Source organism: Trichomycterus rosablanca, chromosome 15, assembly GCF_030014385.1.
Source record: "Trichomycterus rosablanca isolate fTriRos1 chromosome 15, fTriRos1.hap1, whole genome shotgun sequence".
NCBI classification, from domain to species: Eukaryota; Metazoa; Chordata; class Actinopteri; order Siluriformes; family Trichomycteridae; genus Trichomycterus; species Trichomycterus rosablanca.
In genome coordinates this window covers 26,879,421-26,898,495 of record NC_086002.1, presented here as the reverse complement: position 1 = coordinate 26,898,495, position 19,075 = coordinate 26,879,421, and the positions used below count along the sequence as shown (strand labels likewise).

At 35.3% G+C, this 19,075-nt stretch overlaps 1 protein-coding gene across 1 annotated transcript; it reads right to left on the bottom strand.

Moving 5' to 3' along the window:
* Positions 1-5,457: 5,457 nt before the first annotated feature.
* On the bottom strand, positions 5,458-12,743 carry LOC134328443 (zinc finger protein 664-like). Its single transcript, XM_063009539.1, has 5 exons — positions 12,702-12,743; positions 11,763-11,878; positions 11,292-11,420; positions 6,472-6,552; positions 5,458-6,384 (listed from the first exon to the last, which is right to left on the bottom strand). The coding sequence occupies exons 2-5, from the start codon at positions 11,866-11,868 to the stop codon at positions 5,501-5,503; spliced, it is 1,200 nt and encodes a 399-aa protein (XP_062865609.1). The 5' UTR covers positions 11,869-11,878; positions 12,702-12,743; the 3' UTR covers positions 5,458-5,500.
* Between the last annotated feature and the right edge of the window lie 6,332 nt (positions 12,744-19,075).

The following is a 19,075-nucleotide window of genomic DNA, read 5'->3' as shown; positions in this document are numbered from 1 at the left end:
AAAAGTGTTTCAGCTCTTGTAAATTTGTTTTTTTGTTATTTTGTTTTCTAAAATGTTAATTTGTTTTGCACTTCTCGGCCACCGTACAAGGTACTACACTAATCAATATACAATGTTTTTCCTGCCTCTCTCTCTACTGTTACCAGGAGAAAACGTCATGAATAATAAAAAAAAACAAGGCTTTACCCCCTACTCTGCTTTTAGATTCGATTAAAATAATAATAAAAAATTACATAACTAAGTTAAACTTTTAACTACCAGAGAAGATACACAACACGACATAAAAAACTTTGGCGGTTTGTCTGGTTGGTGGCGCAGGAGGGGAAGAGATGACTCCCGCTCAGCCAAAACAAAGTACATGCTCGGAGTTTCTCAGGAATGGAGTTCCAGAGTTTGGGATCAGATATACTAAAAGCCCTGTCACATAGAACAAAGCCTGAAAGGGGGAACAACAAGTACGTTTTCATCTGATGACCAAAGTGAACGAGTAGGTGAGTATGGATGAAGTAAATCAGTGAGATATGTAAGTGCTTGGCCATGAAAGGCTATAAAAACCAACAAAAGAACCTTATATTGAATGTGGTATTGGATGGGTAGCCAGTGGAGCTGTTTAAGTGAAGGACTTATGTGATCACGTGATCTTGTATGTGTTAGGACCCTCGCGGCTGAATTTTGTACCTGCTGTAGCCTCTTCAGCCCGGAGACAGGGAGCCCATAAAGAACAGCATTACAATAGTCCATTACAATAGTTTCAGTTGAAGAGAATGAAATAAAGAAGCACAGTCTAGAGATGTTCTTAAGGTAAAAATACGCAGTTTTAGCAAAATTTTTTATGTGAGATTTAAAAGAAAGAGTGGAGCCTAGAATGACACCAAGATTGTGGACGTGAGACAGGGAAGAATTGGTAAAATCTGGGAATTTTAACATATCATATTACTTTTTACAATTTTCCAAAAGTGCCACCAGAGAGCGGCAACACAAGAATGTTTTTTAACATGAGTTACAAGATCTCGTTTTACTATAATGTTACGACCCCTTTTGATGGTATATATCACTGCATGTCCATTGGCAAATCACAGAAATGTCCCTCCCCAAGGATAAAACGTAATAAAAAAATACATATTATAAAACAGATAGTTCTGGTCCTAAAATCTGATTGGCTGAGCCGCGTTCTAATCCATTGTAACCCAGATAAGAAGAAATCTGGTGGCCACAAATAAACACAAGGCCAAAATTACAGTGGTCTGTCTACCTGCATCTGCTCATAACATAACCTTGTAGCTGTATTTACTCAACCAGTGCTTTCATATACATATACAATATAAGTATACACTCTTATCTTTATTCTGACATTCTTTTCTTTGTTTTTTATTTCTGGCGGTCTCCTGCTGTTTTTTAACTGGAAGCCCCGCCCTCAGTCACTCCACCCTATCGCTCATTGGTTGCAGTGGAGAACAGGCTGCAACCAATCAGAAGCCACTTGTACTGCTGATGCTTAGTCATTCCACCATGCCTCTCATTGGATGCAGTGGAGAACAGGCTGCAACCAATCAGCAGCCACTTGTACAGCAAAAAGGCAGAAAGACAGAAAGAGAGAACAACCAAACACAAATACATGAAAACAAACAAAAAAACGTTTCCCTCAGGCACGTAACAATATCATATCACTATTTTTGGTGCCACAACAGGGTCACATTATAAAGATCTCATATTACCACATCATATTACTTTTTTGCAATTCTTTAGAAGTGCCAAAAGAGAGCGACATATATTTTGCAGTCTAAGCAATTGGTTAAGGTACTTGCTCAAGAACCCAACGGTGGAAGCCTGGCAGTGATGAGGTTTGAACCAGCAACCTTCTGCTTACTAGTCCAGTATCTTAACCGCTAGGCTACAACTGCTCTTGATATTTCACTCCACCATGTCTCTAATTGGTTGCAGTGGAGAACAAACTCGTAACAATATCATATCACTATATTTTTTTTTACAATTCTACAAAAGTGCCACAACAGGGCGACAATACAAAGATTTTTGTTTATTATGGTCACAAGATCTCATTTTAATGCAACATATTACCTTATTGCAATTCTGCAAAAGTGCCACAAGAGGGCGACATTAAAAGTTTTTTTTTTACCAACTTGGTGACATGAACTGATTTTACCATATCATGTAAATTTTTTTTTTACAGTTTTCCAAAAGTGCCACAAGACAGCAACATTACAAGAATTTTTTTTACCATGGTCAAAAGACCTCATGTTACCACATCTTATTACTTTTTTGCAATTCTCCAAAAGTGCCACAAGAGGGCGACATTACAAATTTTTTTTTTACGATTGTCACAAGAAAACTGGTGGCCACAAAAAAACACAAGGCCAAAATTACAGTGGTCTGTCTACCTGGATGTGCGCTTAACATATCCTTGTAACTGTATTTACTTAACCAGAGCTTTCAAAGTATACACACTATCTTTGTCTTGACATTCTTTTTTTTTTATTTGTGGCGGTCGCCTGCTGCTTTTATACTGAATGTATCGCCCCCAGTCACTCCACCATGTCTCTAATTGGTTGCAGTGGAGAACAGGCTCATAACAATATCATATCACTATTTTTTTTACAATTCTTTAAAAGTGCCACAAGAAGTCGACATTATAAAGATTTTTGTTTATTATGGTCACAAGATCTCATATTAACACAACATACTGTATTAATTTTTACTATTGCAATTCTCCAAAACTACCACAAGAGGGCCACAAGATTTTTTTTACCATGGTCAACAGACCTCATATTACCACATCATATTAGTTTTTATAACAATTCTCCAAAAGTGCCACAAGAGGGAGACATTTCATTTTTATTTTTACCATGGTCACATGAAAACAGGCCACAAATAAACACAAGGCCAAAATTACAGTGGTCTGTCTTCCTGCATGTGCTCATAACATAACCTTGTAGCTGTATTTACTCAACCAGTGCTTTAGAAGTATTCACTCTATCTTAGTCTTGATATTCTATTATTTTCTTTATTTATTCGTGGCGGTCTCTTGCTGTTTTATTTACTGAAAGCCCCGCCCCCAGGTACTCCACCATTTCTCTAATTGGTTGCAGTGGAGAACAGGCTGCAACAAATCAGCAACCACTTGTACTGCAAAAATACAGAGAGACAGAAAGAGAGAACAACTAAACACAAAGACATGAAAACAGAAAAAACACGTGTCCCTCAGGCATGTAACAATATCAAATCACTATTTTTTTTTACAAATCTCCAAAAGTGCCAAAACAGAGCGACATTACATATTTTTTTTTTACCATGGTCACAAGACCTTATATTACATCATATTACTTTTTTGCAAATCTCCAAAAGTGCCACAAGAGGACGACAGTACAAGATTTTTTTTTTACCACCTTGGTCATATGATCTTATTTTACCACATCATGTTAATTTTTTTTTGAGTTTTCCAAAACTGCCAAGAGAGGGCGACATTACAATGATCTTTTTTTTTACCATGGCCAACAGATCTCATATTACAATATCATATTAGTTTTTAAAACAATTCTCTAAAAGTGCCACAAGAGGGCGACATTTCATTTTTATTTTTACCACGGTCACAAAAAAAAATGGTGGCCAAAAATAAACACAAGGCTAAAATAACAGTGGTCTGTCTACCTGCATGTGCTCATAACATATGTTGTAACTGTATTTACTTAACCAGAGCTTTCAAAGAATACAATCTATCTTTGTCTTGACATTCTTTTTTTTTTTTTTTTTTTGGCGGTCGCCTGCTGCTTGTATATTGAAAGTTCAATTGAGAGACAAAATGAGAAAAAAAAAATCCAGGAAATCACATTGTAGGATTTTTAAAGAATGTATTTGTAAATTATGGTGGAAAATAAGTATTTGGTCAATAACAAAAGTTCAACTCAATACTTTGTAACATAACCTTTGTTGGCAATGACAGAGGTCAAACGTTTCCTGTCTTCACCAGGTTTGCACACACTGTAGCTGGTATTTTGGCCCATTCCTCCATGCAGATCTCCTCTAGAGCAGTGATTTTTGGGGCTGTCGCTGGGCAACACGGACTCCACAAAGTTTCTATGGGGTTGAGGTCTGGAGACTGGCTAGGCCACTCCAGAACCTTGAAATGCTTTTTACGGAGCCACTCCTTCGTTGCCCGAGCGGTGTGTTTGGGATCATTGTCATGCTAGAAGACCCAGCCACGTTCCATCTTCAATGCTCTCACTGATGGAAGGAGGTTTTGGCTTAAAATCTCACGATACATGGCCCCGTTCATTCTTCCCTTAACACGGATCAGTCGTCCTGTCCCCTTTGCAGAAAAACAGCCCCAAAGCATGATGTTTCCACCCCCATGCTTCACAGTAGGTATGGTGTGCAACTCAGCATTCTTCTTCCTCCAAACACGACGAGTTGAGTTTTTACAAAAAAATTCCATTTTGGTTTCATCTGACCACATGATATTCTCCCAATCCTCTTCTGGATCATCCATATGCTCTCTGGCAAACTTCAGACGGGCCTGGACATGTACTGGCTTAAGCAGGGGGACACGCCTGGCACTGCAGGATTTGAGTCCCTCTCGGCGTAGTGTGTTACTGATGGTAGACTTTGTTACTTTGGTCCCAGCTCTCTGCAGGTCATTCATCAGGTCCCTCCGTGTAGTTCTAGGATTTTTGCTCACCGTTCTCATGATCATTTTGACCCCACAGGATGAGATCTTGCGTGGGGCCCCAGATCGAGGGAGATTATCAATGGTCTTGTATGTCTTCCATTTTCTTACAATTGTTCCCACAGTTGATTTATTCACACCAACCTGCTTGCCTATTGTAGATTCACTCTTCCCAGCCTGGTGCAGGTCTACAATTTTCTTCCTGGTGTCCTTCGACAGCTCTTTGGTCTTGGCCATGGTTGAGTTTGGAGTCTGACTGTTTGAGGCTGTGGACAGTTGTCTTTTATACAGATAACGAGGTCAAACAGGTGCCATTAATACAGGTAATGAGTGGAGGACAGAAGAGCTTCTTAAATAAGAAGTTACAGGTCTGTGAGAGCCAGAAATCTTGCTTGTTTGTGGGTGACCAAATACTTATTTTCCACCATAATTTACAAATAAATTCTTTAAAAATCCTACAATGTGATTTCCTGGATTTTTTTTTTCTCATTTTGTCTCTCATAGTTGAAGTGTACCTATGATGAAAATTACAGACCTCTCTCATCTTTCTAAGTAGGAGAACCTGCACAATCAGTGGCTGACTAAATACTTTTTGGCCCCACTGTAACCTAAAGAGTTATACTTTTATTATTACTATTTACTGATTAATATTTACTGTGTAATTAATTACCTATTAATTACACAGTATAATTCATTTATTAACTTTTATTTATAACACTCACTCACTATATTTTATATTTTAGCTTGTTTGGTACAATCTGATGAGTCACACTTGTGTCTAAGTGCTGATAAATGAGCAAAGCAGCTCCAACACCGTGAGCATCATTTCTGTAAGTGAATGCGCTGGTGTGTTTTGAGATGACTCTGTTGATTAAAACCTTTTCCACACTGTGAACACTGATACGGTTTCTCTCCAGTGTGAATGCGCTGGTGTATTTTCAGCTCACTCTTTGTATTAAAACTCTTCCCACACTGTGAGCACTGATACGGTTTCTCTCCAGTGTGAATGCGCTGGTGTGTTTTGAGATGACCCTGTTGAATAAAACTTTTTCCACACTGTGAACAGTGAAACGGTTTCTCTCCGGTGTGAACGCGCTGGTGTATTTTGAGCTCAGTCTTTGTATTAAAACTCTTCCCACACTGTGAGCACTGATACGGTTTCTCTCCAGTGTGAATGCGCTGGTGTGTTTTGAGATGACCCTGTTGAATAAAACTTTTTCCACACTGTGAACAGTGATACGGTTTCTCTCCAGTGTGAATGTGCTGGTGTATTTTGAGCTCAGTCTTTGTATTAAAACTCTTCCCACACTGTGAGCACAGATACGGTTTCTCTCCACTGTGAATGCGCTGGTGTATTTTGAGCTCACTCTTTGTATTAAAACTCTTTCCACATTGTGAGCACTGATACGGTTTCTCTCCAGTGTGAATGTGCTGGTGTCTTTTGAGATTAATCTGTTGAATAAAACTTTTTCCACACTGTGAACACTGATGTGGTTTGACTCCAGTGTGAATGCGCTGGTGTCTTTTTAGACCACTCTTTGTATTAAAGCCCATCCCACACTGTGAGCACTGATACAATTTCTCTCCACTGTGAATGCGCTGGTGTATTTTGAGCTCACTCTGTCTATTAAAACTCTTTCCACATTGTGAGCACTGATATGGTTTCTCTCCAGTGTGAGTATTAATGCTGTCAGTACCAGAGGACGTTTGCTGATTACTGGAGCTTCTGGTGGGCGTCAGATCCTCATGTTCAGTCTTAATCTTCACCAGAGTCTCATATTTATCATGGTTGCAGCTCTTGATGTGATTGTGGAGCTGATTTTGGGTTGTAGAGGAACGTGGACACGAGGAGCAGCAGAAATCCTTGTTCAGTTCTGAAGCAGAAAATAATCAAATACATTTATAACATTATAAACAATAAAATACATTTATAACATTATAAATCATCTAATACATTTATAACATTATAAATCATCAAATACATTTATAACATTATAAATCATCAAATACATTTATAACATTATAAATCATCAAATACATTTATAACATTATAAATCATCAAATACATTTATAACATTATAAATCATCAAATACATTTATGACATTATAAATCATCAAATACATTTATAACATTATAAATAATCAAATACATTTATAACATTATAAATAATCAAATACATTTATAACATTATGAATCATCAAATACATTTATAACATTATAAATAATAAATACATTTATAACATTATAAATAATCAAATACATAACATTATAAATAATCTAATACATTTATAACATTATAAATAATCAAATACATTTATAACATTATAAATAATCAAATACATTTATAACATTATAAATAATCAAATACATTTATAACATTATAAATAATCAAATACATTTATAACATTATAAATAATCAAATACATTTATAACATTATAAATAATCAAATACATTTATAACATTATAAATAATCAAATACATTTATAACATTATAAATCATCAAATACATTGTAAATTGTAAATTAAATTGTAAATTGTAAATTACAATTATGAATGAACACGATTTTGAGCAATTGAGGCTTAAGGGCCTTGCTCAGGGGCCCAACAGTGGCAACTTGGTGGTGGTGAGGCTTGAACCGGCAACCTTTTGATTACTAGTCCAGTACCTTAACCACTGAGCTATCACTGCCTTCATATAATACATGCCTTCAATAATCTAATACATTTATAACATTATAAATAATCAAATACATTTATAACATTATAAATAATCTAATACATTTATAACATTATAAATCATCAAATACATTTATAACATTATAAATAATCAAATACATTTATAACATTATAAATAATCACATACATTTATAACATTATAAATAATCAAATACATTTATAACATTATAAATCATCAAATACATTTATAACATTATAAATAATCAAATACATTTATAACATTATAAATAATCTAATACATTTATAACATTATAAATCATCAAATACATTTATAACATTATAAATAATCAAATACATTTATAACATTATAAATAATCAAATACATTTATAACATTATAAATCATCTAATACATTTATAACATTATAAATCATCAAATACATTTATAACATTATAAATAATCAAATACATTTATAACATTATAAATCATCTAATACATTTATAACATTATAAATAATCAAATACATTTATAACATTATAAATAATCTAATACATTTATAACATTATAAATCATCAAATACATTTATAACATTATAAATAATCAAATACATTTATAACATTATAAATAATCACATACATTTATAACATTATAAATAATCAAATACATTTATAACATTATAAATCATCAAATACATTTATAACATTATAAATAATCAAATACATTTATAACATTATAAATAATCTAATACATTTATAACATTATAAATAATAAAATACATTTATAACATTATAAATAATCTAATACATTTATAACATTATAAATAATCAAATACATTTATAACATTATAAATCATCAAATACATTTATAACATTATAAATAATCTAGGGCTGTCGAAGTTAACGCGATAATAACGCATTAACGCATTCTCAATTTAACGCGATTAAAAAAACTAGTGCCGTTAACGCACTAATTACATTACGAGATTTTTTCACTTCTAAAACTAAAGCAATTCATTTTTCACCCACGGGAGACAGATTGAATTATTCTCACTGACCACGCTCACACGCACGTTTAATGTTATTTAGTTCCGTTTCACAAAAAAAACCCTTAAAAATAGAGCTAACAGCGAAGATAAACCGGTTACAAAAGCAGCGACCGCTGTTTGTGTTCAATACTCTGTTCACAGTGTCGATACAAGTGATTCAGGAATCGATTCATTGTAAGCGCAGCGTAAGTTTCTTTTCTCAGTCATCTCTCCGTGTTTACTGTTATGATGAATGATGCGGTTGTAAATAAACACCAAATACTACAGAACATTTTGTGTGACTCGCTTACCTTATAAAACTCAGGCTTAATTATACTGGTTATTACCACAGAGCGGGAGTCGACTCAGAGTCGTTTACGATTTACCGAGGTGAACCACGAACGTGCTGATAGAATCGGCTCAGATGGGATCGGACTGTATTATCTTTTTAAAGTAAATATTTCAATCAGCAGAATCGCATCGCATGTATGATGTGCACAACGTTAATTACGTGCGTTTATTAATGAACGTTTACGTTAGCTTGTCAGAAGCTTTCTCAATGATGTCTGTGCGGTGTTTTTTTTTTACAATTAGTGATGGCAAGCAACTGTTCCACTGCACTATTTTACACTAAAAACTCCACTATCCCATAATGCTCCAGATTGCATCATTCTAAATAGGTATCGGCGAGTACAAAAATACATGTACTTGTACTCGTACTCGGTTGGGAAAAAATGGTATCGATGCATCCCTAGTGAAAACACACTCACTTTGTGTAGAAACGTCCATCAAACCATCGTCACAATACAACCACAGAAAAGTCTGTTACAATAACTGCGCATCTGACATTTATACGAAGTCAAGGTTCTCTGCTGGATAGTATTACTGCCTAATATGTGAGTGAATAAAACTCCCTTACAGTTTTCTCTTGTCCCAGCAGTTTTTAACATAAGTACATTTAGCATAAAATGTGTTCACCATTTTAATTGTAACATTTCACTTAAAAATCCTTGTTTTCTATAACATTTACACAGATTTTTTTTAATGAGATTAATCGCGATTAACTATGTAAAATTCTGAGATTAATCGTGATTAAAAATTTTAATCGTTTGACAGCCCTAAAATAACCAAATACATTTATAACATTATAAATAATCTAATACATTTATAACATTATAAATAATCAAATACATTTATAACATTATAAATCATCAAATACATTTATAACATTATAAATAATCAAATACATTTATAACATTATAAATAATCTAATACATTTATAACATTATAAATAATAAAATACATTTATAACATTATAAATAATCTAATACATTTATAACATTATCAATCATCTAATACATTTATAACATTATAAATAATCAAATACATTTATAACATTATAAATAATCAAATACATTTATAACATTATAAATAATCAAATACATTTATAACATTATAAATAATCTAATACATTTATAACATTATAAATAATAAAATACATTTATAACATTATAAATAATCTAATACATTTATAACATTATAAATAATCAAATACATTTATAACATTATAAATAATCTAATACATTTATAACATTATAAATAATCAAATACATTTATAACATTATAAATAATCAAATACATTTATAACATTATAAATAATCAAATACATTTATAACATTATAAATAATCAAATACATTTATAACATTATAAATCATCAAATACATTTATAACATTATAAATAATCTAATACATTTATAACATTATAAATAATAAAATACATTTATAACATTATAAATAATCTAATACATTTATAACATTATAAATAATAAAATACATTTATAACATTATAAATAATAAAATACATTTATAACATTATAAATAATCAAATACATTTATAACATTATAAATAATCTAATACATTCATAACATTATAAATAATCAAATACATTTATAACATTATAAATAATAAATACATTTATAACATTATAAATAATAAATACATTTATAACATTATAAATCATCAAATACATTTATAACATTATAAATAATCTAATACATTTATAACATTATAAATAATAAAATACATTTATAACATTATAAATAATAAAATACATTTATAACATTATAAATAATCAAATACATTTATAACATTATAAATAATCAAATACATTTATAACATTATAAATAATCTAATACATTCATAACATTATAAATAATCAAATACATTTATAACATTATAAATAATAAATACATTTATAACATTATAAATAATCTAATACATTCATAACATTATAAATAATCAAATACATTTATAACATTATAAATAATAAATACATTTATAACATTATAAATAATAAATACATTTATAACATTATAAATAATCAAATACATTTATAACATTATAAATAATAAAGATTGTTAGTAAAAGTTAAACTGAGATCTGATGCTAAAGTCCCGTACCATGATGCATCATGAATGATTAATTTTCTTAGGTTGTCCACTATGGTTGGTACTCTAGAACTCTCTGCCCTCTACTCTTTGCTCAATCTCTTCTCTCTAGGAATTTAAGGCTTTCTTGAAGACCTATCTCTATATACAATACTTTAATTCTTCTTTGTTATGTTTGTTTTTTCAGTGTACATCGACCTTGAGTTTGCTGAAAGGCTGTATATAAGTTAAACTTATTACTATAATTATTATTGTATTTTGTGTAGTTCTTAACACCATTTCAGCTGCTGTCTCTGTTATCATGGCTGAACAGATTCTCAGGGGTTGGGGTTGACGGTTTTCTTTATTTGTGTACATAGAGATTAGAGTCGTTTGTGTGACTGTGAGGGTTTAGTGGTGCTGTTAGTGTTAGTATTAGTGATAGACACAAATAAATTCAATAATAAATGTTATTTTTACTTACTGAGTTCATCTTTATCTTCAGGTTCTTCCTTCTTCACAGGCTTCATCTGGAAACCTCCACACTGTTGGTCCTCTGGGGTGAGGTGTTCCTCAGAGGTGACATATTCCACAGGGATTAAAGATCCTTCACCTGAAATTCCATCAGTATGTGAAGAAGAAACTCAACAACTGAAGGAAACTGAAGGTTGTGGGTTTAGTTACCACAAATAAATACTACTTAAATTTAATCCAGACTGGAAGTATCAGCACTTCTCCATAGGACAGTACGGTACAGGTTCTAATCCCACTATCCACATTCTCTTATTAGTTCTACTGATTAGTGACTCCAATACTAACCACACTGTACTGTACCTCACTGTACTGTACCACACTGTACTGTACCTCACTGTACTGTACCACACTGTACTGTACCATACTGTACTGTACCATACTGTCTGGTAGGAAAGTGGAATCATGCTCCATATTTACTTACAGAAGTAACTTCCATCTTCATATTTTTCCTCCTTTTTTATTAGTTTCTGGAATCCTTCATTTTGTGGATCCATGGGGGTTATGTGTTCCTCTTCTGCTAAATTCATTATTAAAGATCTGATAGACAGACAGACATGTAAACATATAGACAGACAGACAGATATATGAACTTTATTACCTATTAAAGAGAAATCCAGGAAAATTATTTTAGACTCTTTAACTGTTTATTTTTAATGTTGTGAGGCTGTAAACAGAGTGAAAATGTTGAAACTATTGTGGGACTGAGCAGCATCAGACAGAAAAGACTTCTAATAGAACTTTTTGGGTTGGTTTCACAGACAGGGATTAAGCCTAGTCCTAGACTACACAGCATTTTGAATAGAGATTCTCTATTTAAAGCTAAATATAGTCCTGGACTATAAGCATTAATCCCTGTCTGGGAAACAACCCTTTGAGTTTGGTGGAAGTGGTTTAGTGGCCCAAAGTGAAATGATTAAGTCTGAGTTTCTTTACATCTAGTTTCTCATCCACTCCCAATAACAGTGCTGTACTAATACTTTTAACTTTTACTATAAACCTGTAAAACAACCTGTAAACAAAGCTACAAGAACTCGCTGTTTCTATAAAACATTAAAAACTGTAAACAAAGCTGAAAATGTGACGCGTTTATATCAAAATGTTAGATTTAATAATGAATAAACTCTGAATCCGTTACAATCGACTGATTCATCGGTTCAATGAATCGGTTCATCAGTACTGAATCATGTGTGATGCTAACAGTTAGCGGAGCAGCTAATAGTTTGTTTGTTTAAATAAAACTGGAGTTAAAGCTCCTCAAATCCTCACAGTGATGTTTTATTATACACTCTAGTTTTATTATGAATTAGAATGTAGTTATAATGAAATATAAGGATTATAATTAAATACATATTTTACTTACAGATGAGGCTCTACAGTACAAACACAGCAGCTTCTTGTTCTTCTTATGATGGTTAATGGCGGATGGTAGAACAACTTAAGACGCACCAGCGCCACCAACTGGACTGGAGTTAAACAGCAGCTCAGCAGTAATAAACCTCCATTAGCCCTGTATCTCTCAGGTAGTGTTGGGGGTAACGAACCGATTCTATTGAATGACTCTTTGAAATGAACTGAAACATTCGAGTCGCTCCTCTAGTATAAGGACAAATAATTAAGGAATAAACTTGTTAAATGATGTTAAATCTGATTGGTTCATGGCGTGTATGTTTTAAAGCAGAAACAAACACAAGCCCATCTCTGCACAAGAGAGGATTTTTCTGAAACTTAATAAATAAACTAGATCAATGGAATTTGTTTGTAGATGTGATTCCAGTATACAGTATTAGTTTGGGTTTAGAATGTAACGTAAAAGTAAAGTAATGAGGAACGAGATTACATTTTCCAGGATGTAATGAGTAAAGTAATCCCAATACAATTTTAGTTAGGTAATAAGTAGGGCTGTCGAAGTTAACGCGATAATAACGCATTAACGCGACCTCAATTTAACGCGATTAAAAAAATTAGTGCCATTAACGCAAATTCTAGTTCATGTTGACACTTGACTGGTAGAACAAACGTTTTAATGTCGGACTTGCCACCGTTTTTCATTTGCGGTTTGTTAACATAATGTAACCGATCGTGGTAGTGATGCACTTGCATAATAAAGAAATAAATACACGCTATATTCACAAGTTGTCGGGAGCAGAACACTTTATTACACTTAATTAACTTCTTCTTCTGTACCGAATACCGGAAAGCTGAGTCGAGCACGTTAGTTCATGAACTATGGAAGCCCCAAAGGGTCAAAACACACTCACTTCGTGTAGAAACGTCCATCAAACCATCGTCACGATACAACCACAGACAAGTCTGATACAATAACTACGCCTTATCCCATCTAAAGCACCGCTGATCTACAATGTTTGCTGATGGAGAAATTCTAACCTACAATCTGACATTTACTGCCTAGTATGTGAGTGAATAAAACTCCCTTACAGTTTTCTCTTGTCCCAGCAGTTTTTAACATAAGTACATTTAGCATAAAATGTGTTCACCATTTTAATTGTAACATTTCACTTAAAAATCCTTGTTTTCTATAACATTTACACAGATTTTTTTTAATGCGATTAATCGCGATTAACTATATGAAATTCTGAGATTAATCGCGATTAAAAATTTTAATCGTTTGACAGCCCTAGTTTAAAACCTTGACACATGTTTTGTAAAAAACCTTCCCTGTCGTCTCATTTAAAAACAAGGACCCAGTGTTCGCAGATTGCAATAGTGGACCCTCACACTCCCCGAAGTCCGGTGTGAGGGTCAGTTCTGGGGGAACATCCTCTCCACCCCTCTGATTATGGTTTGTGTGTAGTAGGGCACGCTCATCTTCTGTTAGTGCTGCTTTCCACCTGTCTAGTAACTGTGCTACAAAACGGGTGGACCTGATGTTCAGGCGCTCAGCTACTGGGCCCACTTTGTCCATGTCGGGACCCGCTAGGCCCACCAGGTCCCCTAATGTTCCGAGTCCTTTAGCACACAAAGTTCTGTCCAAGGAAGGGTGGGCAGCACTCGTCACATCTAGGCGTGCCCCTTTGATCAGTGGCTCTCTCAAGAGCCAGTGTAGAGAGGTTGTGTTCTCTCGTTGTTGTGTTTTAAAAAAACTAAGTACTTTAAAAAGTCCACGGTAAAAAGAAGACAGGTCCTGCAAAAACAGTTTCTTTGGGTCCATTAAAAACAAGGGTAGGTCTATGTCTAGATCCCCCAGTCTCCGCAGTAGAGCGCAGGCCAGTGACCTCCATCCCAGGTTGCTTGGACCGGAGAAGAGTTTCTGTAGGAATTCGAGGCGGAAGGCTGCAACTCTGCTCGCCAGGTGGATCAGGCCTTGTCCTCCTTCATCCTTGGGCAGGAACAGCACACTCTGTGGGATCCAGTGAAGTTTGTCCCAGAACATCGTCACCAGAGTTGCTTGGATGTTGGACAGGAGACCTGGAGGGGGATCTAGACAGACCAGTCTGTGCCACAGTGAAGACGCAGCAAGATTATTACAAATTAAAACACGTCCTCTGTAGGACATCTGAGGAAGCAGCCAAGTCCATCTGTTAAGGCGGCCTTTTATTTTTTCAAGGAGTCCTTCCCAGTTTTTCATTACAGTCTGCTCATCTCCTAAAAACACACCCAGATATTTAAAACCTTTCCTCCCCCAGCTCATTCCCTGTGGCAGTCTAAGTGTGCCATTCACCCAGTTTCCCACCAGCAGTGCTTCACTTTTTGTCCAGTTCACTTTAGCTGATGATATCTTACCAAACTCATTAATTATATTAATTAAATTTTCTATATCAGTTTGACGGTTCAAAATCACAACAACATCATCAGCATAGGCAGACAATAAAAACTTAAAATGACAAGTGGGTATGTTAAAACCAGAGAGGGTCTGTCTTAGTCTGTGTAAAAGAGGTTCTATGGCCAGGGCATACAGCATACCAGACAGGCAGCAGCCCTGCCTGATCCCTCTCTGGGCTTTAAAAGGAGCACTTAAACCACCGTTAACCTTCAGTATACTTTCAGCGTCACAGTACAAAACCTTGATCATGGCTATAAGACCAGGGGGGAAACCAAAGGCTGCTAGAACCTTCCAAAGATACTCGTGTTCAACCCTGTCAAATGCCTTTTCCTGATCTAGTGAAATCAGACCAGTATCCAAACCCAATAGTTTTGAGACGTCCAAAATATCACGAATTAAAGATATATTGTCAAAAATGGACCTGTTTGGAATGCAGTAGGTCTGGTCAGGATGGACAATCTGATCCATGACTTCCATGACTTTGAAAGCAGTTTGTAATCACAGCAGAGCAGTGAGACCGGACGCCAGTTTTTAATGTCTTGCAGGTCTCCCTTTTTGGGGAGCAGGGTCAGTACCGCCCTCCTACAACTAAAAGGTAGCCTTCCTTTAGATAGGCTGTCATTGAGGGTTTCCAGCAAGTCTCCACCAATCACTGGCCAGAATGATTTGTAGAATTCTACTGGAAGTCCATCCAGGCCTGGCGCTTTACCAGGCTCCATGCTTCTCAGAGCTTCACTGAGCTCTCCCAAAGTCAGTGGTCTCTCAAGTTCTAGGGCATAGGCGTCTGCAAGTTGTGGTAGACCTTCGATGAAAACCTCTTCCAGTTCAGGTTGCTTACGGTAGGGCTGGGCGATATGGATTCTGAATGGCGATATACGATATATATCTCGATATTTTTTTATTCCATAAGGTAATAACAAAAAGACATGTTCCAATTTTTTTACAGGCACTTTTATTAATATTTATGCTGGGGAAGCTTCACACAAGAATTATTTTTGCTTAAAAAAAAAAAAAAAGAGCTATTCTAAGAAAAAAAAAAGTTGTTTTCTAAGGCATCTCCTGTTGTCTAACGTGAATTACAAATATGTTGTCTGGCCCTTTAAGAATGTTAAGTGTACTATAGGGCGCAGGGAGCGAGTGTGTAGGGAAGATGTTGGAATGACGGTTTCCGGCTGAGCTTGTGTGACATTAAAAGTAAAACCCCGTTAAAGTAAACCCCTCTTTAACCCCCCACCCCCACATGTTTGGACTTTATACATTATTTTATGTATATGTCGCCACAACATTAACATTTACATTAATATTTTCTTTTACTGTATAGAACTCAGTTCTGTAATACAGGCAGAACTAATCGTTCATGTTACTGTGTAACTATTACAACATTTAATGCATTTTAATCAGCGTTCTTCTTCATGCACTTTATTATTATTTAACAGCTTTATTTGCTGTTTAATTGCTGTTTGCTCCTTGTTTACTGCAGAGTTAGTTCATGCAATTTAATAATGTTTGGTTGTTTATTGGCCGACAACAAGAAATAATATAATAGAAGATAAATAAATAAATGACGTGTCGGGCGATCGTCCAGTATAAACTAACACAACCACGTACAACATCCAGTACAGAAATCCCCATAATGTTTGTATTTACAGATAGAGCAAGTATATGCACATCACATATACAAACACAAGAGTCAGAACAACAGAAGACGCACCGTTACGTTATTATTACTTTCTCAACACTTAATGTGAAGTAAATACGTGCATGTCAGCGCGTGCATGCGCTTGTGTTGGTTTTTGAAACGAATAACGACTCGTTTTCTTGTTTTTTAACTTTGGGATTTGAAGTGAAAAACGAATGAAGGTGCACGGAGCTGGAACCTTTTATCTGGACTTGTTTTCGGCGTTCTCTACAGAATACATTATTCTGCTGCTCATCTGACACTTTGAATTCGAACCATCTCCAAATAATTACAAAATTAGTCATAATTTTTCTTTTTAGTGAGCAGCTCCTCCTCGATAGCTTCTGTCATGTCTTTATCCGTCTCCATGCTACCGCTGCCTGCAGGACTTACTGGTGAAGCGGTGGGGAGGGGCGAGTTGTGTTCAGTGAGGTAGAGAGGCGGGGCAGTGAGGGAGGGGGGCGGGGCAGTGAGGGAGAGGGGCGGGGCAGGTGAACATGTGCAGAGACAAACTAGGAGAAGAGAAAGACGAACTGTCGGATCTAACTGGAACGCAACATTTATATCGATATATGCGATATTGTCTTATCTTATATCGCGTATGAAAATATATCGATATTTTTAAAATATCGATATATCGCCCAGCCCTAGCTTACGGTACTCACTGCTGTACAGTTCGGTGTAAAACCGAACTGCACGCTGGCGAATCCCTGCAGGGTCTAACAGTAGCTGGCCTGATTCAGACCGCAGGGCGTGCATGCACCGGCTCTGACCATTCTTACGTTCCAGGCCAAAAAAAAATCTGGATGGAGCATCCATCTGCGCTACAGACTGGAAACGTGACCTAACCAGAGCCCCCTGTGCTTTAACACCAATCAGGTCTGCTAGTGCATTTTTTTTTGTTTTGAGAGCCTTAATATGGTCTCGATTTCTTGTGGACTCTGCTAAACTCTGGAGTTCCACTATTTCAATCTCAAGACTTCTCATAGATCGGGTTATGTCTTTTGTAACGCTGTAAGTATACTGTTGACAAAATTGTTTGATTTGGACCTTGCCAAAATCCCACCAGTCTTGGAGGGTATTAAAAGATGCCTTGGTCGCTCTAAACTCAGCCCAGAAGAATTTAAAATGTTCACTAAAATGTACATCATCTAATAGGGTGGTGTTAAAATGCCAGTAGGCGCTGGTTGGTTTAATATTATTAAAACCGACTGTACATTGAACCAGACTGTGATCAGAAAAAGCAACTGGTGAGATTTGACATTTCCTTAAAACGTTAAGATGATGTTTAAAACAATAAAAACGGTCAAGACGTGCTAATGATAATAAGCTGTCTCTAGCATGTGTCCATGTGTACTGAGTCTGTCCATTATTTAAAAGTTTCCAGACATCACAAAGTTCATGTTTGTGCAGAAGCTGTACTAGCCTTCTGCGTGATGCAGGATGTGGCTCAGGATGGTTCCTGTCTGTGTTAAACTCAGTACAGTTAAAATCACCTGCTAAAAACAAATAATCATCTGCACTGCACTTGTCTAGCGTTTCACAGAGAGTATTTAAAAACAGCATCCTCTCTACCCCCCGAACAGGTGCATACACACATAAAAAAATAAAAGCACAGTGCTTGAAAATGGCACGGACTTTCAAAAGTCTCCCTCCTACCACCTCTTCTACCTCAACGGCCTGAGGAGTCCAACTCTTAGAGAGGAGTACAGCTACACCAGCACTGACTAAACTTCCATGGGAGAAGAAAACCTGACCTCCAAACTCCTTTAACCAGTCTGTATAGTTCTGTTTGTCACTGTGTGTTTCTTGGATAAAAGCCACATCAATATGTTTGAGTTTTGACAGTTCCAACAGCTGAGCTCTCTTATAAGAATCTCTGGCTTCATTAATATTTAAAGTGGCCAGGTTGAAAGTACTCATATTAAAAATAAGGAATAAGAACAATACAACTAGTAAACTGAACAGAAGTCTGCAGAAGTGTTCAGGCCATCTCACTGCTGTCATCAGTAGTCTGGTGATGGAGTTTGGCCAGTATCTTTTTTAATCTAAAAATTTCCTGATCAGTAAAACCCTCTTCTCGCGAGTTGTTCCTTAAAAACTGGACAGATTGGATAAAACTTTTAAGATCAGGAAAATGTTCTTCCACTTGCAAGACTTTGACACTTTTTGTGTTTTCTAAAAAACTCCTGATCATTTTCAGGGTGTAGATGTTGCGGGAAACGCAGGGCTGTGAACACGAGGTGTTGGAGTCTGAGGAATCATTCTCAGCATC

Excerpts from the sequence above, each read along its gene's own strand:
- LOC134328443 (XM_063009539.1), bottom strand. The coding sequence starts at position 11,868 with ATGAATTTAGCAGAAGAGGAACACATAACCCCCATGGATCCACAAAAT. Across the intron at positions 11,421-11,762 it reads TGAAGATGGAAGTTACTTCT|GTGAAGGATCTTTAATCCCT; the intron begins GTAAGTAAATAT and ends ATGGAATTTCAG. Across the intron at positions 6,385-6,471 it reads CCACAATCACATCAAGAGCT|CGTCCTCTGGTACTGACAGC; the intron begins GCAACCATGATA and ends GTAATCAGCAAA.